Genomic DNA, 23,594 nt, shown 5'->3' on the forward strand with positions numbered 1-23,594 from the left:
AGCAAAACTCCATACAGCCTGTAGTATTGTGTGGATCCTGTAATACAGCCTATAACACAATGGGATGTTAAGGGAGTTTTGTCTCTCTTTTAAAAATTTGGAAATGCAAAGAAAAATCTTCCAAACTGGATGAGTTAAGTGTATGATAGTGCAACTGTCATAATCTAATTTATTTTGCAGGAAATGTAATTTAGTGGCTATGCCATGAAATATTTTTTCTGGATGAGGTCAGTTTAGAGAGATAACAAAAAGCTAGATTTAATTATTATTTTGAAACTTGAGCATGTGTCAAACAGCTGCATTTTTCAGCACTGTTGGGACTTCCAGACATGCATGGAGGAAGATTCTATGTGCCTAGGAGCATATTTGGTGAATGTTTAAGTATCCTTAGAGTTAACTAGCTAAGTATTTGCACTTCTGAAAGGCACTACTGATTTTTAGTTGCCATAAAATAAACTTCGAACACTGACAAAAAAATTACTTTATGGATCAGAGAATCCAAGTTAAATTATTATATTTTCTGTCCAAAGCTAAAAGCAGCCTTGGTATAAGATGCTGATCCTCCCTCAGAACTGTGGAGTGTTTAAAACACCCAAAAGTGCTGTTCTTTGGGGCTGTAGTGATCTTACATTCCTGCTATTCATCCTTGTTTCTCAGGTCTCATTGCCAAAGTACACTTGGAGTTCAGGAAGACTGAATGGGAAGAACAAGAATTTTTCAGATCCTACTAATTGGGTCATGGTTCTAATGTTTACATTCCTTTTTTTCTTAGACTTTGTCTTTCTCTAGTCTTAGGTGGTTGTCCTTTTAACTGAGTTTGCCTTCCACAAATCTGAGCACCATTTCTAAATCAGCTTGTTGAATAGAATTAAAAGGCAAGGGAATACATAAGCAAGTGATAATGTCTCAGGAAAATTTTTGACATATTAGTTTTTGATTTCTAACTGTTGGGATTTTCTAAGATACTTTCCATAACTAGTATTTAATGCTGTCCACTCTGGTGTTTGCACAAAAGAAAGTTCTGTTTAAATTTTTTTTTCTTTTATTATTTTTTTTCTTAAATTATGGTATTTTTCATTGCATTTACCATAACAAAATTAAGTAATACATTTTATACCATATAGAAATTATTTCCAAAATTAGGCATTGGAATAGCATGGATTTTCAAATTTTGGTGAATCAAAATGGTATTTTTTTTTCCGTAATTACTAGAACCAACTGATAACCTGATAGATCCCTAAATAAAGGCAGGCTATTTTTAGTGCAGTTACATGCTACATGGAGACTTCTCATTATTTCATTAGGCTCTTAGCACAACCTGTGTCATTGTTTCATTTTACAGGATGTACCCTCAATGCATTTCCAATTCATTAACAGCTCTGCTCATCCTCTCTGCCATCTTCCTCCAAAAATTCCTGAGTGTTTTTGGAAGATACCTCTCAAATAGTCAGCATTCACAAAGCATGTTCACATGTCATCATTGCACTGGTCACCCGAGAGAAATTTCCTTTGTACAGTTAGTGTACAACTGGTAAACTTCAGTGATTTATCTCATTAACCCTCTAATGATTTAAAATCACATTATTAAACATTTTGCAACTGTTGACATTTTTCAAACCTTTCAACTCAATAGTTTGGGAAAAAAATCATCCTTTGTGGGACTGGTTTTCATTAGCATGCTTTTTTTTAGATGAGATAAAAGTCCTTATTCTATTATTCTATTATAACTTGGGCCTGCAGAAAATAACAGAAGAAACAGTTAATTAAGTTTGTTTCTAGGTTCAGTGGTTTGAAAACTTTGGCTCGCCAAGCTTTGGACGTGGGAATAAATTTGATAGGAAGCTTTGATGGTACAAAACGAATTATTCTGTGACATTTTAAACACAATTAAACATTAGTGGGAGTTTGTTTCTTCTCTATTCTTTTGCTGTAAATTTTAGATCTTTTTGTATAATGAGAAGTATTAATTTAATAACGTATGAATCATTTTCTCTGTTGCACAGAATAGGCCTTATTTCTTTTTTCATGTCTAAAAAGATGCATAGTTGAATTAGAAGTAGCTATAAGGCTGTCTTTGCTGCATCACTTACAGAAATTGAAGGGATCCTTTCTCTTATCTTCTGATGGAATTTTATTTTCACCTTAACAAAAAAATTTAGGGAAGTCCACTCAGGTACTGTGGTTGTTCCCTTCCTCCTCCATCTTGTCACAGCCATATGTACTTTATTCTCCTTTCAGTCACAATGAATTCTTCATATTTCTTCAGTTTCACACTGTTAATTCAAATAATTATTTTTATATTATTATTATTTGGACTTATTGTTATTTTATTATTAGTTTGATTTGCTAAGTATACTGCCTATGATGAGTTCTGTGAAGATACATGTCCTGAAGATATGTCCTGAAGAAGTAATTTTCAAACTATGTTGGTTATGTCTTCATGAGCTGTAATCAAATCTTTGTATTGTTTCACCCTTGCCTGTGTGTGGCTACAGAGAGGGCTGTGCAGCTGTTTTGGTGCATCCCAGCTTAGGGACACTGTGAGCTCAGCCCCTCCTTGAGCAGGGCATTGTAGGGGCCAGGATGATGCCAAAATGGGGAATTCTGGTACACTTTCAGCTTTCCTCTCTGTCATTGAGCTAGTGCACTAGATTTAGCACATTAGAAGAAGGCATATAAAAGCTTAAACAAAGGCTGAAAAGAAAAATAAATTCTTCCTGTTCTGATGTTGTGGATGGCATCAGGAATTTCACTCTCAAGTGAGAACAAACTATATTTTATTGACATAAGAGAAGTTCAGTGGTAAACGCAGCAGTGGTTTAACAAGAATGAATGACCAGGTATACTTGATCATTTACTGGATAGAGAACAGTCAGGATTTTGGAGGGATCTTCCTATTGAGCCATGAGGTTCAGAAAGGATCGCAGTCTGTTCCAAACTTCCTTTCAGAGGGGAGTTTAGGTGCAGCTGGATCCAGACTGTCTCAGCCTTGGCCAGTGGTTGATGTCTAAAGGATTATATATTTGCAATCACAGAATCAAGTAGGTTGGAAAAGGCCTCTGAGATCAAGTCTATCCTTTGATCAAACCACAGTGTCAACTATACCATGGCACTAAGTGCCACATCCAGTCTTTTCAAAAACACCTCCAGGGATGGTGACTCAACCACCTCCCTGGGCAGCCTATTCCAATGTTTAATCATCGTTTCTGAAAGATTGCCAAGTTTCAGTGTGCTTATTTCCAATTCACTTCCCAACCATCTGATGTAATAAGGCATCTTGTAACCTTGAGAGGCATTCCTACTCAAGGAGAAATCCTGGTGTGCAGCCCTCTACCATGGAGGAGAGCTCAGCAGGCCCTGGGCTGTCTACCCTTCATGGAGTAAGATAATCGAGTCATGATCATATTTGCATACTGACTACAGATGCTAGTTTCTTCCAAATTTGCCTAGAGTTGGACATTGACCAGAATTCTGGTTAGCTGGGTATATTGCCCAAATGTTGTTCTTGCCTATCATATTGTTACTTGTCTCACCTCAAGTCCATCTGGGGCCAGGTGGATCTGTCAGGACCAGATACATCCATGGCTGACCACCACTTAGAGTTATTACCTGAACAGGAGCTATAATGGCAGGTTGGGGATGGGAGCACTTTGCCACACCTCACTGTAAAAAGAATGAGAAAACCGTATGAATTTCTGAGCACAGGCAGTGCTCTAAAGGCTTTTATTGGATAATAAGAATGTAGGTGCATTCTAGACCTAGAAAAGTAAATTGGAAGGAGTAGGTGGCCTAATATATTTTTATAATAAGGCATGTCTTTACATAATTAATATTAAATGTCATATATGACTGAGCTGGTTTGGCTGGGGTAGAGTTAACTGTCTTCACAGTGGCTGGTATGAGGCTATTTTGGATTTGTGCTGAGCACAGGGTTGCTAATATAGGGGTGATTTTGTTATTGCTGAGCAGAGCTCATACAGAACCAAGGCCTTTTTCTGCTTTTTGTGCTGCCACACTGGTGAGAGAGTGGGGGGTGAATGGGAGGCTGGGAGGAGGCATAGACAGGACCGGTGATCCCAGCTGACCAAAGGGATATTCCAGGCAGTGTGAGATCATGCTCAGTGTATGAAGTTGGGGGAAGAAGGAGGAAGGGAGGAACATTCAGAGTAATGACGTGTGTCTTCCCAAGTCAAGCTCTCCTAGAGATGGCTGAACACCTGCCTGCCCACGGGAAGCAGTGAATTACCTCCTTGTTTTGCATTGCTTGTGTGTGTGGCTTTTGCTTTCCCTATCAAACATTCTTTATCTCAGCCCACAAGTTTTCTACCTTTGACCATTCCAATTCTTTCCTGGATCCTGCTGGTAGAGGAGTGAGCAGCTGTGTGGGTCTTGGCTGCTGGCTGGGATTGAACCACAACAATGACTATGCATGATGAGCAAATTTGTGAGGACAGTGGTAATAGAAGACTAAAAAGAAATTTTGGTCTAAAGGGATAGGATCTGAAGTTTTACAAAAGTAGGAAACTCATGGAGTTTGTTGTTTTTATTAATATTATATTGAAATATATCAAAATACCATCATGTAGGTATATATATATATTTTCCATTGACTTCTCAGAAGAAATTTATTGTTTCTTTCTTAATTAGTTTGATCATAGTCTTGAAAGTCAGATTACACACCTTATTATCTTTTAATGACTTATGTTTTTCCAGATTGTTAACCTGCAGTTTTGTTTATTGTTTATACTCATCCTTCAGCCTGTCATTAATGTGCATTACAATGGAAAAGCTAAAGCTGGTAGAACTCTGTGCTAGTCTTTTAAAGTTTAAAGTAGAACTCTGTGCAGCTTTTAAAGCTGCATTGGCTTGTCTTTTCTGTTTTGGCCCTTGAATTGTATCACAGCAATTTTTTTTTTTGCCCTGGCAAACATGCTGTATTCTATGTGTCATTGTTTCTGCAGTGGAATAAAATGTTTTTCTTTTATAATAGAGTATTGACAGGCTTTATTTAATAATGTTTATAAAATATTTTGTGATCATTAGTGAAAACAGTTCTACAGAACACAAATCTCATGAACTAATATGAAACAGCTCCCCTTAAACATGCAAAAATATAAATGTTTTCATCCTGCTGTCTGATGACCTAAATGGATTTTAGTGTGATAGCATAAAAAAAATATGCTGCTTCTGTTGAAAACTCAAAGCAAAGGTACAGAATGGATCTTAAGATTTACTTTGCTTCTATTTTATACCCACTGTTTTTCTAACTGAAAATAAACTTATTTCAAACATTTTCTTTTAAATATTACTGTTTTAAAAAGAAACATCTTCTAAAGAAGGGCCAGAGTTATCCTGAAGCAAAAATGTGATTTTTTTCATGTGTTTTGCATTAAAATTCTGAATGCATTTTTAATATTTAATCCTTACCAAAGACATAACTTTTAATTAAGGGAAAAGTCTTTACTTTCAAGTAAAATAACTTCATGATTTTAGGAGATATTTTTTATTTTCTGTAGGCATGAACACTCTATTGCCTATTTGAGTGCTACATACCATAATACATAACAAGTCTTCATGGTGTCTGGATGTAGGAAGAATTACCAACATCCTGTCAATCCAACAAGTAAATGCATCTCTCGGTCACATATCTAATTATTCCTTCACACTTCTATTTTCCAAAATTATAATTGTCCATTACAACTGTCCATTTTCAATTGCCTATGAATAATGCTGGACTTTAGATTCAATCAAGGAGTTCTTTGTATGGATGCTTGAAAGGCTGCAATTAGCAGTCTGGGAGAGAGGAGCTTATTGAACTGTAGAGATCACACCCTGCAGTCATTTATATCCCTTGGCTTCAGGTGGACACAGCACAGAGAGTGTAATGCTTCATGCTTTTTGGATTTGGAGTGCAAGTGCTTCAGCATTGCAGTCCAGGTGTGCACTTACCAGTCTTAGTTCAATGACTAGTTTGTAAAGCAGACTTTTTTACAAAAAAACTGCACTTGCCAGCAGGTTTTTGGATATCCACTATCAGGGTCTCTTAGGTGACAATGTAATAAACCCCTTGAAAGAGGTACAGTGCTTTGCTTTTGCAAAGTCCATTCTTGTTGGACCACTCTTATCCTTGCTGCCTCTGCTGGGGGAAGCCAGCCATGCGTTGCACTGTCTGGTATTTTCATCATTCTGAGAAAAATCATATATAGTATATACATATGGGGGTGTGTGGGTGTGCACATACCCCTTCTCTACACCCAGCTATACGTAATTTTTAACTTGCCTGTGATGTTGGCATGTGCTGCAGAATGCAGTATATGCCTGTTAAAGTTTTTTTAAGTACTTGGAGATCTGAGGCAGCCCTGAATTACATGGACCAGCCTGACCTAAATCACAAGTTACTTGAATTTGGTTTTGTCATTCTCTGCCTTGCCTTGAATTAATTTTTCCTTTTCTGTAAGTCTTTATATTATGCTACCATAGCTAACCTTAATGGATGTTGCAGCAGTAGGCTAAAGTCAGATGGGTTGGTAAGTTTGCAAGGATTCAAATATAATAAAATAACCAAATATGTATGATTTTACAGTACAATTTATGGTCTTAAACCATCAAGCCCATTCTCTTTTCCATAAAATACTTGATTAGAATATATATATATATATATATATATATATATATATATATATATATATATATCTGTATGTATAAAATTAAGACCCATGGCAGGGAGATCAGAACTGGACAGTCTTTAAAGTTGCTTCCAATCAAAACCATTCTGTTATTCTAAGAAGCTGATAAAGCTCTTCAAAATACACAAGGCTATTTTTCCATAGCAATAACTTTATTTTAAGTTACTTTGTCATGAAGTTAAGTTCTGAAGTGATTTGGCAAACAGCATAAAGAGTGCAAGTGAATAACTACTTATCTTACTTGTATTGGTCAGTATTCACCATTTTAGAAAGGTGTAGAGCTTAACTGAAGGCTGTTGTGAAAAAAATGAAAGGAGAGCTAGCACAGATGTCATCAGCTTATTGGTTTTAATTACACAAAAGAAAGAAAGCTTTCCTTTTTGATAAGACTTCATTTTTGAGGATTTCAGATTAATTGCTGTCAGAGACAGATGTGTTCCTTTGACCTTGGACAATTTGAGAAGTAAAGAGAAAGTGGCTGCTCAGTATTGAAGAGAAAGTTTGTTTTGATGAAAAGTGGAAAAGAAAAATCTTGCTTTCATGTCTTATTGGACATATGATGGTTTGATTACAATGGGTTTTTCACTTATTTAAGATGAAGTATGTCTGAAATTTGTTTTACAAGAACTCTTCTTTGTAATTTTAAAAATATGTGGGTTTTTTATGTGTAGAATTATTGAATATTTTGCTTTGCAAACTACCAGTTAAAGTTCAGCCAAGGCAAGGTTCTTATCCTGGCAGCACATAATGCAACATCAGTAATAACAATGGGTAGAAAATATACCCCTATCTTGTGGTCTTAACATTATTCACTGTGTTTTTCGTAGCAGCATTTTTCCCGTTATTTATGGTAACTTTCTAAAAACTTTAGACTAGCTAGAGTGTGTTCTTACTCATTCCCTACAACTATATAAAAAGATCTCAATGGGACACCATTCTCTTAACAAAATTTCAAAATTAGCCATTGAAATGCTCTTATTTTCCCCCATTGTAAGCCAGGGATTTGCTGATCCATGCTGTAAAACTAGCACAATTTCAACACAGTTTCAGCAAATATTCTGAAGCCCTTACTGCAAATTGTGACATTTTGGAAATACGAGTTATTTCTAATCCACATTTTGCACAATAAAACTCATGCTACTTTTAATGCAGTGATCTGGTGAATCAGACTTAATAGTAAATTACATTTTTAATCAGTGTTTAGATGACCTAGCATAGACGAGGAAACTCAAATATGCCACAGATAATATCTGTTTTCCTGATCTTTAATATTGCAGCCCTCATAATTTTCTACAGAAGATTGGCTTAGTTTGGTGGTAATAGAAAATAAAGACTCCTACATGAGATAAATTTCCACTGGTTGAGGTTATTAGTAAAGAGAAATAATAACTGAAGTACATTTCTTTTGTATCTTACATTAACATATTCAATCAGTTGAATAATTTGCGCCTGTAAATTTTTCAGCATGAAGATGACAAGAGTTTAAAATTCTGGATTCTTTTTAGTCATAAATTATTTGTACTGAGTATGTTATTTTGTTTGCTCCGCAGAAACATTCTACTGAATATTGACAATATTGCCAGTTGAATATTGGCAAATATTTTACTGAATGTTGTGCTTTGCTCAGCTGTTCTTTGCTCAGCTTAAGTGAGCATTAGTGTGGTCATTACAAAAGTAATCTTGTCTAATGTCCAAATTCAGGACTTAGGCTTTGCAAAGGTGATGGAAAGGCGAGCATAGCACACTGTGAGCTTATCTTGATTCTGTTGAGCTATACTAATTTTTCAAATAATGTGCACAGTGCACGTTTGATTAATCACTTAGATTTCACCATAGTCTTTCTCTTTAGTAGAAGCAGATATGTGGTATCTTGGTAGTGCTCTTTCTTATTCTAAAAATACTAAAAGTCTTCAACTGTCCATATGACCTCTTGGTCTTTCCTTAGAGGAGAAGTATAATTTGCAGCTGGTGCTTTCAATACTGTTTAATTTCCTTTTAGAAGCATTGTGTACTAGTTTAGAGTTGGACTGTAAGTCAGAGAAGCGTTCTTTCATTCCCTAAGAATTTGAATTTCATGCAGAAGGACACAAATATATTCTAGTTTGTGAATTTTTTTTTTTATATCTTGAAATTGTTGAAAGATATTCATCTTTCTTTCAAAATAAGGACCAGTCTCCAGGAGCCATCCTTATGTCTTAGGGAGACTGATCTTATCAGTAAGGCAGGTTGATCAGAACTGGGCATCCCTGTTTCAATCACATCTCAATGAACTTTGTCTCTCTATGCAGATCTACTGAAAGAAAATAAATTATACTTTACTTTCTCCCCAGTTCTTTAATTCCACATTGTTTTGATTTTTGGCTATAGCAAAAATTAAGTTTGTTTATATTTCATAGAAATTCTCCTGCTTTACTAAAGCTAAAGCTTTAATATTGTATAATACCCACCATTGGTTGCACTTCGAGTGCAGTTTCTTATTTCCAGATATTCTTCTAGCCATTTTTCTTTCCCTGCTGTTTCTTGGTGAAGAATGATTCAAGATTGTAAGAATAGCTTTTCCTGTCACATTCATCTTTCTGATTGGGTGAAAATAGGAGATACATAGCAACGAATATGAGTCTGCAAAGAATTTTTTTCTCGGTTTAGCATCACATCAAGTTGTAGTCCATCTAACAAAAAAATTCTATGTTTGCAATACATGTGCAAGAAATTATTGCAAGACGTTAGGGGGTTGTTAAATTTGCTAGCCTGATGGAGGCACAGCTGTTGGGACTCCATGCCACAGTGCTCAGACAGCAGCAAGGTCGCTGGTGTATTTGCAGTAAGCACACAGACAAGCAGAAGGCATTCAGGTAGCCACAGGTCTGAGCAGAGCAGCAGAGCAGTCAGTGCCCACATGAACAAAAGTGGCCGCCTCGTGTCCCCGTCTGTATTGCATGTATTCATGTGTGTGTGGTGTGAAAACTGCCAGGAGCTGGGTCTCAACACTTGGTCAGCTCAGGAGTGCTGGCTCCAGATCCTTGCTGTTCCAGATGCTGGCACCTGATGCTGCAACTTCTGTCCAGCTACTGGTACACACTCCTTCGCACAAACCAAGGCACACACCCACCCTGTGGGACTCTTATTCCTCCTATAATGGAGCTGAGACACATGGTCCATGAAGTAGCTGGCCCTGGATCCTTGCCCTTACTCCTGCACAGTAAAATACACACACACACTGAAATGGTTCTCAGTTAATCCCTGGATCCTAAAGTCTCTTGGGCAGTTGCCTTTGATCCTTTGCCCTTTCAGCAGCCAGCTTCTTCCCTTGTCTTATTTCCAATTACACAAAAACACTTCAGCTTTCTGACTGCTTCACCTCCTCCCCAGCTAGCCCAGCTTGGTGTTTGCTGGCCATCACCCACTGCTTGTGGGCGTCTTCATGCACTCCAGCTGCTGGTACCACAGACCACTATACACACAAAGAGAACACAGAACCCCTTGCCCAAGAAAATAGGTAAAAATGGAGTTTAATAGAAGACAGGACAGAAGATGTTCAGCAAGCACAGGGCTTGGACAAGGAAATGAACTAACCAGCCTTGTCTACATGTGACTGGCCTCCTTTATCCACTCATCCCTATGTTTTCTTGTACTTCTAAACCACGTCTGACCTTCCCTTTTCCACACCTTTTATTCCTCACCTAAACATCTCCTAAGTCTTGTTGCAATGCCAGGACTCTCGGTCCTTGCATCCTGCTGGTGTTCCAGCCCCATAGACAGTGATGCCCTCCTCAGGCTGCAAGGTGCTCCCCAGCTGACCCACAGTGCTGGCTGCCACCCTGAGCCAGGGGCTGAGGCTCCCTTGGGAGAGGAAAGGTGTCTGCCAGGGTATCTCCACCTGCCCTTGTGCCTCTCTGCTTGTGGATGTGTGCGTGTCCGCACCTTTGATGGGCTGATGGCCCCTGTGATGAACCCAGGATGAAGCAGAAATAAATATAAAATCCTGAAAAATAACTTCTCTGTGGAGCAGACATACTGGAGCATGTACAGTGTAGTAATGGCAAGTAAAATGTCTGGTTAGTGGCCTTGTGCATATGGGAGCATTTGATGTCCAGGAGATTTGTACACAAATTTAGCTGTGATGGTCAACGGCCACTAACTTCATTGCATATTGTTGAAATAAGGACTGGAGTACTTTCCACATTTCTGCTGCCAAATACTTCAGCTTTGATGTAGAAATTACAGGTTTCATTATGTCGGGAAACCTATGGAGAATGTAATAAAGATACTTTATATAACTGGTAAAATATGCTCTACTTCTGGAAATAGATTATGAAATACTTGACATTTTAAAGTAGTATTGCATGACATTAAACATTTTCAGAGTACTTCTGTGTTGCAGTTGTGCATTCTAGTGTAGTAAAAATATTCTTAGAGTATTTCTTGTACCATAGGTCTTTTCATCACTGCTTACTTAAAGCAAGACAGCACTGTGACCTTTGTGTTGTTTTAAAGAGGATTATGTGTCAGCATTTTTCTCAAGCTTTCTCTTGGCTTTCCTCAGTTCTTTAGTAAAGCTTCTTTCATCTTTGCTCTTACACATTAATAGGTAACCTTGAAAATAACTATTTTTTTTAGAATACTGAGGCAATGCATAGAAATTACTTTCAGAGTAACTTTCAAGTTCAGCTTACTATTGGGTCAGAAATTAGATTGATTGAAGGTAGATGAAAGTGATTTTTCCCCCTCTGCTTAGATTTAAGTTAAAAGAATTTTTGAGAAAAAATCAAATTCCCTCAAACTGATGCAAACTAGTTTTTTCCTTCCAAGAAAGCTGGAGAAGTATTTGGAATAGTTTGAGTATTGGCTAGGCTTGGATTGGGACTGGTGATTATCAGTTAGGCTGCATTAGCTTGTTCTCAGGGTTTACATGGTTAATCCCTGTGGACAACAGTTACATCAATTTTCTTCCCTTGAGCTTGGGAGGAGGAGCAAAAAAACACTGATTTTTGTCTCAACCATTCAAAATATCGTCTTTTGTTTTTCTTTCTTTTTTTTCCTGCAGCAAAATTAATTTGGTATGAGGGAGCTGTTCTGCTGTGCTTTTCGTAGTAGAGTACAGAGGACTGTGGCTCCCTTCCCTTAGATACACTAAAGAGCCTTCCAATATTTTAAGAGTAGTAAATCAAGAGTAGTAAATCCTTCTGCTGCTGTAAAAATACTTGTAAAGCAACTGAGTCATGCATAAAAAGCTTGTCCTGTGGAATCCATATTGGTTTATAAATGCGCACGAATTTCATGTGTGTAACTATTCCTTATTACTCATTTTTACTATTACTGCAGGCATTTTCTTACTGCAGCCCTCTTTCAGGGCTGCTTCCTCCTGCAGGTGTAAGTACATCCACAGATTAGTAACTGCAACTTCAGTTACACAAATACAAGCCCAGAGACACCAGTGAGATTGCACCACAGCTACTGACAGTGGAATTTAGCCTTCAGTGCTTGTGCTAGAGTTAACACATAAGAACAAAAGAACCCAAATGAATTCATTGATTGTTATGTTTTTTCTTAGACAATGGGGTGAGAGAGCAGTGAAAAAAGTATTAAGTCTCAAAGTTAAACAAATATACTGGTAGGCAATTTTAGGCACAAATATATGAGTCAGAGTATGTTTTCATTGAGCAAATGGTAAGAGATGAGATTATGTTGGTTGTATATTTATTTATTGAGGAAATGTGGTATACCTATTATGCCTATTACATATATTTCATTATAAAATGGCTCTATAAAGATGTCATGGATACCAAAGAATGAAGTTAATTAGTGCTATTCTTTCCTTTCCTAAAATGTTGCTGGTTAGTATGCTACTGACTTTTTTTTTTTCCCTCAAACTGAGAAACATTTATTACTCATGTTTAAATGAATCAAACTTAACCCACATGTAATAATTTCCGCCTTTTAAACACTCTTACAGTTACCAACCTTTAAAATCAAACTATGCAAATTGAACTATTAAACATTTTTTTTTAATTACCTTTTAAGTCCCAATTTACAAGTACTTTATAATCTTTGTTGGTGAAATAAGGTCAATGAAGCAACAGCTGTTTTCCATTTTCATGTATATTGTGCATGGAATGATAGATTACACTAGAAAAATAATTTCTAGAAATATCTGAACTATTTAAATTTTTTGAAAGGTTTGATAGATTTTCTTTAAAATCTGAAATAGAATAGCAGAGATAGAAGAACTTAACAAACTAAATGCTTATGAAAATGCATATATTGCCATGTCAGGAATGGCAGAAGCACAGAAGAAAATAAGAGGTCAAGGTGATTGTGAGCTTCTGAAGCTGTATAGTGAATGACCTGAATTGTACAAGAAAGAATGTGATTTTGTGGGAAGAAATTGCTGCATCCAATTCTCTGGAATGTACTGTTTCAGTGATATACATTCTAAGTTTAGGATACCAAAGATGAAGAATTTTCATGGAAACAGAACTGTTTGGAAGGGACCTTAAAGATCCCCTAGTTCCAAACTCCCTGTCATTTTTTTTAAGAAATAATTTTTTTAGGATATGAATCCTGGAAGTCTAGAGTTTCCCCATAAGTCAGTAGGCAAACAGGTTCTTAAACAACAATTCCTTCCAAAGACTAGGACACATGACATAAATCACCCCTTTGATTCTTCTCTTCAGTACCTGTAAAAAAAAACCCAAAACCTAGATCGCTTCTTAACTTGGATATCTACCCTTTATATTGGTAATGTGATGGTATATTAATTTCTTTTAGCATAAGAGAGAAAGTTGTAAGTGCCAAAACCAAGCTGTGCACTCTTCTTTTGTTGGTACTAAATTTGTACAAGGTGGAAGTGCTAGCCTAAACAGAATTCACACACAAATGTAATTTCACTTCCATTTACTGTGAACCCCACTTGAAATCGTGATCTCTTCTTTTATCTGCTTCTGCATTAGGCTTATAAATCTAGGAAGTCTGTGTTGAGTCTGCATTAGCTATATGAAGTGCTTACACGTAAGATAATGCTTCCATCAAAATATGGACAAAACAAGGAAGAGGTAAAAGAAAAATTGATGGTTCATTGTAAACCTCATAAAATAATAATACCTTGGAGAAGGGCATCATTTTTTTTTCAGACTGTAGAAAGTGTCAGCTCTACGGTAACAAAAGAGAAGAAAGGAAGTAAATCTAAATTGTTGCTGAATAGCAAAAAGGATTATGAGGAGTGAGAACAGTGACTAGGGGAAACCAGAAAAGAATCCCTTATTTTGACAAGGTCTTGAAACTATTGTCAGGCAGGCAGAGAATTAGTAAAAAGAATCAAGGAACATGGAGTGTATGAGTGGCTTCATAGGAGTCATGGGAAAAGATTACATTTCAAGTTTAGTTGGAAAACACAAGAAGATAGAAAACTAATAATGAATAATGGTTTGGATGAAGTGGGATTAGATAAAGTTTAAATTGATATGTATGTGTGTATGCATCTGTGTGTGAAAGGAAAACGGAAAAAAATTGGGACGTAATAAGGAAGAAAAAAAACCTGAAAGGAATGAAAATCAGAAAGCAGTGGAGGCTGACTTGGAGACATGAGAAGTTGTGTCATGATTACAGTTGGGGGATTGTGATTCACACTAGACAAGAAAAAAGGACTGCTCTATACAAGGTGAGAAATGGGGTAGAGTAAAATAAGATTGCAATGTGGGACTCAACCAGAGAAGAGTTACAGTTGTTACTTGCTAGATGGGTATTTTCTCCAATGGAATGAAAACAAGAAAAGCCAGGATAACAGTGAGGGAGGCAGAAAGAGGAAAGGTTGAGTATTCTGACAATCATTGGAGAAGAGGCTGAATAAAAATTAGGTCCTGAAGGACATAAGAGACATCTAAAAAGGAAAGAATGAGTAAATATGGCACCCTTTGAGCAGGGTGCAAGCTAATCATGACTGCATGATGTTTTTGCATCATGACTTTGCAGGTGTTGACCAAGAGCTAGATTTGGCTTCTTGGAGCAGTGCTAATTATTTGTTGAAGGTAATATCTTCCCTAATGATGTACAGTGACTGGTGGTCAAGTGCTCCCTGGGCATCTGTGGAAGGATCCACAAAAAGCTATTCCTGATAAAGTATAAATTTCTTTGAAAACCCTTTTACTCTTCATTCTTCACACCAGAACAGTCATTTTACAATAAGAAGGTTTACCTTTTGGCAGCTTTTTTAGGACAGCTTGAAAACTCAAAGTCATCACATGTGAAATCAGAGAAATCAGGAAAGTGTTTTCTGTATGTTTATATGCAGTAAGAAAGGAAACTTCTAATGGTTTTGGAAAGCAAAATTGAAGGAACATCACCAGCTTTCCTTTGACAATTAATAAAAGAAATATCCCAAATTTGGAGCTGTCAAAGGGCTAAATAAAGATCATTCTTTAGCTTTGGTGACAAAACAGAAATTGTGAAAGGCTATTTAATACTTTTTAGATACCCAAATGGGCTTGGTGTTTCTGAAATGTGAAATAAGATGTCCCTTCCCCTGGTGGGGGGTTCAAAAATAGATATCTTTGAGGTCCCTTCCAATCCAGACTATTTGATGATTCTCTGAATCTGTGACCATCTTAATTATACAGCCAACTGGAAATTTCTGAGGTACACATATATCCTGAGGTTACTTGCACAACAAGAATTTGACAATCTTGTATTCTGCTGAGGTTTGGGTGATGAGACAACTGGTGAAGCCATACAGCCATTCATTTTGCATGTTGAATGAAAATCAGTGTCAGGGTAATTATCTTCCTATGCATATAATAGCAGAAGTAGAAGCAGCAGTATTCTTTCTTGCAGTTTTCTGAAAAACAATACCCAATTAAATATGATTAGTTTTGATTGTAATAAAAGTCTACAGACGTAATTTTTATGCAAAACAGTCTCTTCTTGAAAATAAGACTTAGCATAACAAATGGCTCTGATGGCAGTTTTTATTAGAAAGGATAGGTCCAGGGATTTTGAAATCTTGCAGTTGAATAACTGTATGTTTTGATTGGATTGTTGCTGCTATCATAATACAGTTCTTATCACTAAAATTCACATAATGAAATATATATCTTATTAAGTTGATGTAGTTGTAGTAGGGTAGAAGTATAGCAGGAAAGAATTATGCAATGTTTACTTTTCAAGTGTAAACAAGTCCGTCAAATCAAATAATTGCAGAAGTAAAATAAAAGGCTATCAAATTACAGTTGTTATTATGAAAGCAAAAATCTTAAAAAGTGTTAATGAAGTGGCAGAGCATGTGGTAGGAAATGAAAAACCCAACAGAATGTTTGTCTCAAGGATTTTAGGAATTTCACATAATGTGTAGAGTTGATTTTTCAGTAAGGGACTACTTCAGCTGCTTGTATCACCTTTTAACTGCAGTGAAGGAGAGAAACTTGCTGCAGAGTCTTCACATAAAGGAACAAACAAATCTGAGTTTGTCAGGTCCTTACTTTGGCATTCTGTGTGCTGGGGTTTATTTCAGATATTTCACAAAATTGTGTGTAAAAACCTCTCTACCTGTTTCTTATTTCTCGCTCTCCTGAAAGTAAATGTCACTGAAGATGAATAGTGCTTTCTTCTTAGAGAGGTAAGTGAACTCTAATAGTGATGATATTCTAATTTCATTGCTATTAGAGTTCACTTTGCCAGGAAATTTCTCTTGAGTGGTGGAGTCTGGATAGTTACCCTACATTACATCTCTTTCTTAAAGACATTTTGTTGTCAAATGTTTCGGAGAGTCCTCTAGAATAACAGGTGCAGCTGTAAATGAAAGGTAACTGTTACCTTGCCTTTGTGGGGTGTTCTTTTAAACACTGGGGCTTAATTAAACTCTGGTAATTTGTTCAAGAAGGGCTGTGCATTCATCACGTTCTGGAACATGAACATATGTAAGGTCAGGAGGCTGTGAACCTTCTTGCATTGCAAGTGTATGTTGGCCATGCAGCAGAAGCTCTTTTATTGTCTAACGATTTCAGGTACATCTGCTCCCATGTAGCAGTTTTACATTTTTTCCTGGTCAATAGTATCTTTTTTCCTCTGACAGAAATACAAGCTCCTGGATGAGCCATGTGTTGATTCTGGCTCCTGTGCATTGGAGAAGGGATGCAGTTGGTTGTGTCCTCCCACAGACCTCATCTTGTGAACCACTTCTTCTGCAGTCCTGTGGCCCCTTGCTGTCACAGGTGCTGTTGAGCATCTTTCTCAGAAGAGTGCACATCGTGTGCACAGAAGCCAAGAGCAGCATTTCTTGGCTTTTGGAGAAGGCGAAAGATTGAGTTGTTCCTTGTGGATATCCTTATAGGTTTGGCTTGTGGGAGTAGGTGCTGGATATCATGACAGGCATGTGCTGCCAGTTACAGGTGTAGACAAGCCCAAAAAAGCATTTGAAAAAGCTGCTAAACCGGAGATCCGGCCTTTCAGTGGTGCATAATTACAAAAGATATATGGCATCCCTTAAGCAGAAATTTGTTTCCAGTCTATAGCAGAGAAAACATATTCAAGGCAAGTGTTCACCTAACTTCACACGTCATTTTTAGACTCTGTACATAGAGAAAGGAAATGTCCAGCCACAATTCACCTCACCTACCTGAGATTTTTAGCAGAGGATGAAATTAAGACCTTCTTGTGCCTGTTTTTATTCACTTGAGTATAGTGTTAGATGACTACCTCATATTTCAGCGTTATAAATGTATATTTTACTTGTGATGAAAGATGAAAGATATCTGTCATTACAAGCTTGCACTCTGGGAAGCTGAGAAAGAATTTTCCCCAAACAACTTGAAAATGCTGATGATTTCTTTGATTGAAAAGAAGAGAAAACTGAATGAAAATGTTTGTAATTTTTCATCATTATCTAAAATCATGGAGGCTGTAGTAAATTTTGCTTTCTCTTCTTGCTGAAATCTGATATAAAAGCAGGATTAGATAAGTCATGAAAAGAGGGACAGAAGAGTAGGTTTCCACTACTTGCAAGAAATTGAAATAGCAGGTTCAGGCAGCTTGTTTAGGTGCTTTGACAGGCCAGAGACTGTCAAGTTAGAATGTACAAAAGCAGAGGGTATGTCCATATGCTGCTAAATGAGAGCAGCAACAAGCCAGTTCCAGTGCTGGAGCCATGACTCGCTTTCTACTTAAGTGTTGGCTCAGTCCTTGGCCATTTGCTTCCAGCAGGCTCCAGACAGAAACAGCCCTAAGCACTGAGACTTGGCTGAAAACTGACTATAATTTAGCAGTGTAGGTGCAGCCAGAGAGTCTATAGGCAGAGTTAAATGGTGCTAGCAGTGAGTGGTACTGCATAAAACATCATTCCACCTGCCTCAGGTTGGAACAGTATCTTACTAGATTCTTTAAGAAATAATTTCATTTGGTTTGCTGAGCAACCAGCAAAGCAAACAAGACAGAGAATGGTATGTGCAGACATATATGTTTAAACAACAAAAGGAGCTGGATCAAGATCAGCTTTTTAATTCATATCACCCCTGCTGCTATGGAGCCTGATAATGGAACTCTGCTGCAATTAATTTTGATTTGAATTGAAGGCATTTTCAGAATGGCCACTGTCGATGATAATAGAAACCCCTCAGATGGTCATAACAAGATAACGTTTGTGTGCAAATACAAATTGAGTATTCAGCTTGTGTTTTCTCCTTTCATCTTTCCACAGAGGTTGCTCACTTCTCATATCCCTCTTTTTCCCATTTTGCTGCACTAATGAGTTTTTAATGCAAAGGAAAAGTGATTATAAGCAGTGAAGCAAAGACAGCTTTATAGAGCAAGACTGAGGAATTGGAGGCATAGATCAGAGCTATCCACCAACCTAAGATGAAAGAGAAGTTCATGAAAACAGAGACATATAGATAGCTTTGATTTCATTATCATTAGACAAGAAAGGATAAAAAATGGAATAGCTATAAATATCTTCATATGTAATAAGTTGCCCATATTAATAAAAGAGTCTATGTAGAAAGCATTGAAGTGATAACATTGGGCAGGATGACATCCTGTAGTAAAATTTTTTCTTTCATCTCTGGTGTAAGTGTAATGTGATGCGATTACCCAATCCTAATAAACTACAAACCCCAAATATTATGCACATATTAAATATTATATTCATTGATGCTGTGTTTTCCTGTAATTCTCGAGCATGAGTTGTTTGTTTGGACTTTTCTCTCTCTTTCCTTTTAAACACAGATTCTGGAGATTGTATTTCTATTACAGATTTCATGGTTTATCACATCTTGAATTGTAAACAAATTACATAGTTGGTGGATCTTAGAGGAAGCTTTTTTTTGGCAGATACATGTACCTTGTTAAAATACAAGAGAAGTACCTAATTACATTTGAAAGGTGCTTGACGAGATAAAGAATGATTTATATATAGTGTTTTACAATTGCAGTTAGGGATCTAATACAGAAAATTAGCAGTTGGGAGTGGGGAGGAGTGAAAAAAGTTCATGTTTTGAGAAATAACAAATTTGTTTCTCCGATATGAAGTTAATCCCAGTCCTTTCCTTCAGTTTAGATTTTTTTTTCCATTAAGTATAAATTAAGACACTGAAGCAAAGCTATTTTCCAGGGCATATCCCATCATTACAGAAACTAAAATAGCATGATTAATAATTTTTTCTTATTATTATTTTTCTTTTTTTTTTTTTTTTATTTTTTAATCAATACTTTCTGGCCAAGTAAAAAATTGCTGACTAGTTGTATCAAAGTGATGCTTTGAAATTCTTCTGAGATTTTAATGATAGATATGTTTCCATTGCTCTGCAGTTTACCTGCAATATGGTGAGCCTTTGTAGCTTTCTCAGAAACTCTATCCATTTAAGAAATGAGAAAAGGGAGGAAAAGGGAAAAAGATATGTTAAGTGAGTTGCCTGGAGGAACAAAAAACAATCCATGTCAGACTGGAACAAGGTTTTGGAATACTGCTTAAATCAGTGTCATCTCTTTAGCTTATATATTTCTTGTCCAACACAATCCATTTTGGTGCTCTACATTTTGTAGCTTAATTTATTTTGACACTGGGACTCAGCATAGGAATTACATTAACATTCTGTGCCTTTTTGCCATTCAGCTGTCTCTTGCAAAGGTTCTCTGTCATGTTCTTGCCCTAGGTTAATATAGTAAACAAGATGTATTTCAGTGGATGTATCAGTGCATAATTTTTGCATAAGTACTGTGAATTTCCTGTCTCTTTTTGTATTTCAGTGTAAATTGGAGCTTGTAAGACAATGCATAAACAATTTTTCTTATATTGTGAGAATATTAGGAGCAGGTCTTTTATTTTGACTTGAAACTATTACCTTGGAAACTATTTAAACATTGGCACAAAGTCCTCAAAGATGTTTTATCAAATACCAGTCTTATTATATTGGTGATTTATATAGCCATTGCATACTGAACTTTTACTATTTTCAGTTTTTAGGCTTGACCATACCCCCTCAAGACAAAGGGGAGTTAGTATTCTATATTTTAGAACTCTTCAGCTATATGTTGGAATATGTGCTTCAGTAAACCAATGATACTCAAACAGCTGTACAGTGTGCCTATGAATTACCTTCCATGTGGATTTAAAGAATTTTCTGTTTTTATTTTCTTTAGGTCAATGGAACAGAAATTGAATATGAATTTGAAGAAATTACTTTGGAGAGGGTAAGTTTTATTTATTCTTTCTTATAGGAAAAATATAATCTGTAATAAAAATGTGATTAATTATGAAATTAAAATTGGTTAAGAATCAATTTGTTTATATTTTGAGTAAAGGTGTCCATTGTTTATTCGAAACTGTAAAAATGTGAGCAATACAACAGGTAAGTCTTTCATGCTGTTAAGAAGTTTATGGTTTAGCTACTTGCATTCAAAAGGCTTTTCTTCCTCATAACTCTTGTCAGTGCTCAGTTTGGTGTTTGGTTGTTGTGAAGAACCTCTATGACTTGGTAACTCCCTTTTTAGCTTGTCAACTGGAATTGTGGAATGTTTTTGCTTTAAAAATCTTTGGTCTCCTGGCATATGTGCATGATAGAAGATGTGTAGTGTTATACTATAAAAGAAGAATTTTGAAAGGGTTTTTAATGTTCAAGTGGCTGCATAAATGCTATAGACCATATCTATGCTTAAAAGATATGCTTACTCAAAGGCTGAATTACCTGAGCTGTAATCAGGGCTTGCAGTGAAGGCTTTGTTGGTAATGTAGCACCAAAAGCAAAGCCTCATGTGCTGTACCATGTCTCCATGGATTTGGTGTTTTTTCCTTGCCTTTTGGTTATGTAGCTGTCTTACAGTGCTGACTTTGTCTGACACAGATTGAGGCCATATGGGCCATGTAGGGTGTGAGAAAGAAGGTCTAAGCTTTATAATATGTCATAATCCTTACAAAGGCTTCCAACAGATGCAAGAATGTCATTGCTGAATTCCTTTAGTGTTCTACCAATATCTTGGGAATATGAAGTTTTTCCATCTTGAAGCACAGTTCAGTTTCTTTCTACATAAAGTGATTGAATGGAAGGCCAGATTTATCAAGATATGGTTGATACCATGTGAACAAATGGTGTATGGTAGCAAATTACCATTAAATTAGATACTTAAATGATGTAATTCACTGCACTTTTTCTGCATGTTATATTTTTGATTTTCCAGGATAATTAATTCTGTAACCATTAAATTTAAGGGGATACAAGTTTATGTTCTCATTGATTTGCTCTCTCAGGAAAATTATGAAAGAGCAATGTATCTTTTTATCATAGCTGTCCTCATAACAGATAATACATAAGGTTATAGGCACTTTTAATCTAGTGTCTCCCAATTTACTTGCGCATCACTAGTCATTCATTGGACCAGAGTTTTCAAAGGTCACTGAACAGAAAACAGAACACATGCCTCCTGGGTGATATTTTGAAAAGTGCTTTATTTTTACAGATGTGTAAGCTATCAGTGTACATACTGCAGAATGAATGTGATTTGCATCTCCTGTACCTGTCTGATGAGGATAATTGGTTATTCACAGTGCAGCATAATATCAGCTAAAGGCTGAGCAACAATAGCAAAAAGAGATACAGATCTTAATGGACAATGTTTTAGTTGTTTTCTTGATGATGCTGGATCTGTGGCTTCTGATTACTACTGCTTGAAATGTTCTGTCACATGTATCAGTGTTTTGTCTCAAAGGCAGGGTACTGTGTCTGCTGGTTTTTGTGTGAGATATAAAACACAAGTGATTGCCTTTAAATAGCTGTCATTTATGCCAGACTAAAAGCGTTTTCAGAAAAAAAAGGACATTTTCTATGTTGATTACCCATTTTTTTCCACAAAACTGCTTTTAGAAATTAGAAGAAAATCCTCTCTGTATTTAATGGCAAAGATGAAAAATATATTAAGATTTCTGCTGTAGAGAGGGAAAAATGTAGTTTGCCCATATCAAACAGCTACTAATAAACTTTACATTTTGGTCCAGTTATTCAAGTCATAGAATTTTGCATGACCAAAAACATGAAAGATTTTCTTCACAAAATTTATACACATTTTTAAATGGTCAGTATAATTAAAAAAATTTAAAATGTGGGGAAAAAAAAAGTTGAGGGTGTATTAGGGAAAAAGCACACTTTTTTTTTAGATAATAGAATGAAAGGGAAGATGGTAAGGGACTGATTACTTCAGTGCACTTCCCAGTCTCTATATACACTGTTAATTTAATTATTAGGAGATCACCTTCATCCGTAGGCGACATGGATTTGTGGGGCCTATTCCTGAAGTATTACTATTACTGGTATTGGCATGGAGCTTGCCCCAGGGTGAAGAGATGTCCCCATCTCTTGGGGTAAAATAAGGTTACTGTGTGCAGGCTGGCAAAAGGTGTCCAGTGTGCGGCTGGAGAGCAGATCAGCAGTGTCCCCAAAATGCCACGAGCAAACTGTCCTAATGGTCTGGTGGGAAGGACAGTGCAGGGCTTGCTGAGCATCCCCGAGCTGCCAAAGACCATGCTGGTGTACCAGGAAGTTGACTGCAAAGTTACAGGGGGCTTTTGAAGAAAGCTTTTTTTAAAAAAATTCTCTCTTTGAAATAGTGTTATTGTTTCTATTTAAATTGTTGTGCTGTACTTTGCAGTTAAAAAATACTTGGGGATTTGAGATTAAAAGGCTTCAGTGAGATTTGACATAGACAATTAATTTGAGGCAGATCCACCTTAAATCTGTGATCAGTGCTGATTCCAGGAGTTAAAGAAGTTTTAAGTACCCTCCTGACAACCCTCTCTTTAGTGGGTGCTCTTATCCTTTTACTCTTCAGTTGTGCCAGCCACTTATCAGGTACCTTCACCAGTCTCTGAGCTCACTGTTAAATCATCTAGAGCTCTCATAAGAACACACTTGAGTAACAGTTACAGCTGTTAAGAGAAATCAAACAAATTCTCTTATTGGGGTGGGGGGGAGGGGTAATAAATACCTTGAAATACCTCAGAAAATATAGGAGATTCTCTGCTAACTTACCAGCATAAAATACAGATATGGGTATAGACTAATACTTTATGCTTCTTAAAAAAAAATACAATGTCCATATGCACACTCAGACAAAAATAAAGTATTACCTTGTTCTAGCTTGAATATTAAAAACATTTTAGAAAGGAAACTATATAACATAAGTCATATTAATGCAGTGATGTTAGTCTTCCATTACTGAAGGACTTGAAAAAGCCATACCCAGTGCTATCAAGAGACTTATTTGCATTTGTAAATCAGTGGTCAGTGTAAGAGATGATTAAATAGTCCCTGGTACAAAGCCTAACCAACTTTCCTAAGCTGGAGGAAAGTTTTAATTGATTGACTCCTTGGTACAAGTGCTGTGCTTGGAGACAGATGCTGAAGAGAGGATTTTAAAAGATGTTGGAATATCAGG

General features: G+C 36.5%; 1 protein-coding gene across 15 annotated transcripts in view; it reads left to right on the top strand.

The window, feature by feature from the left end:
• Nucleotides 1-23,594, top strand: part of DLG2 (discs large MAGUK scaffold protein 2) — a 982,636-nt gene that overhangs the window by 596,354 nt on the left and 362,688 nt on the right. For all 15 annotated transcript variants that reach the window (XM_085593066.1, XM_031505123.3, XM_085593076.1 and 12 more), the window contains one exon: nt 20,310-20,360. In XM_085593066.1, coding sequence (XP_085449192.1) covers nt 20,310-20,360 — 51 coding nt within the window. The remainder of the gene's footprint in view (nt 1-20,309; nt 20,361-23,594) is intronic.

Source organism: Lonchura striata, chromosome 1, assembly GCF_050655825.1.
Source record: "Lonchura striata isolate lonStrDom1 chromosome 1, ASM5065582v1, whole genome shotgun sequence".
Taxonomy (NCBI): domain Eukaryota; kingdom Metazoa; phylum Chordata; class Aves; order Passeriformes; family Estrildidae; genus Lonchura; species Lonchura striata.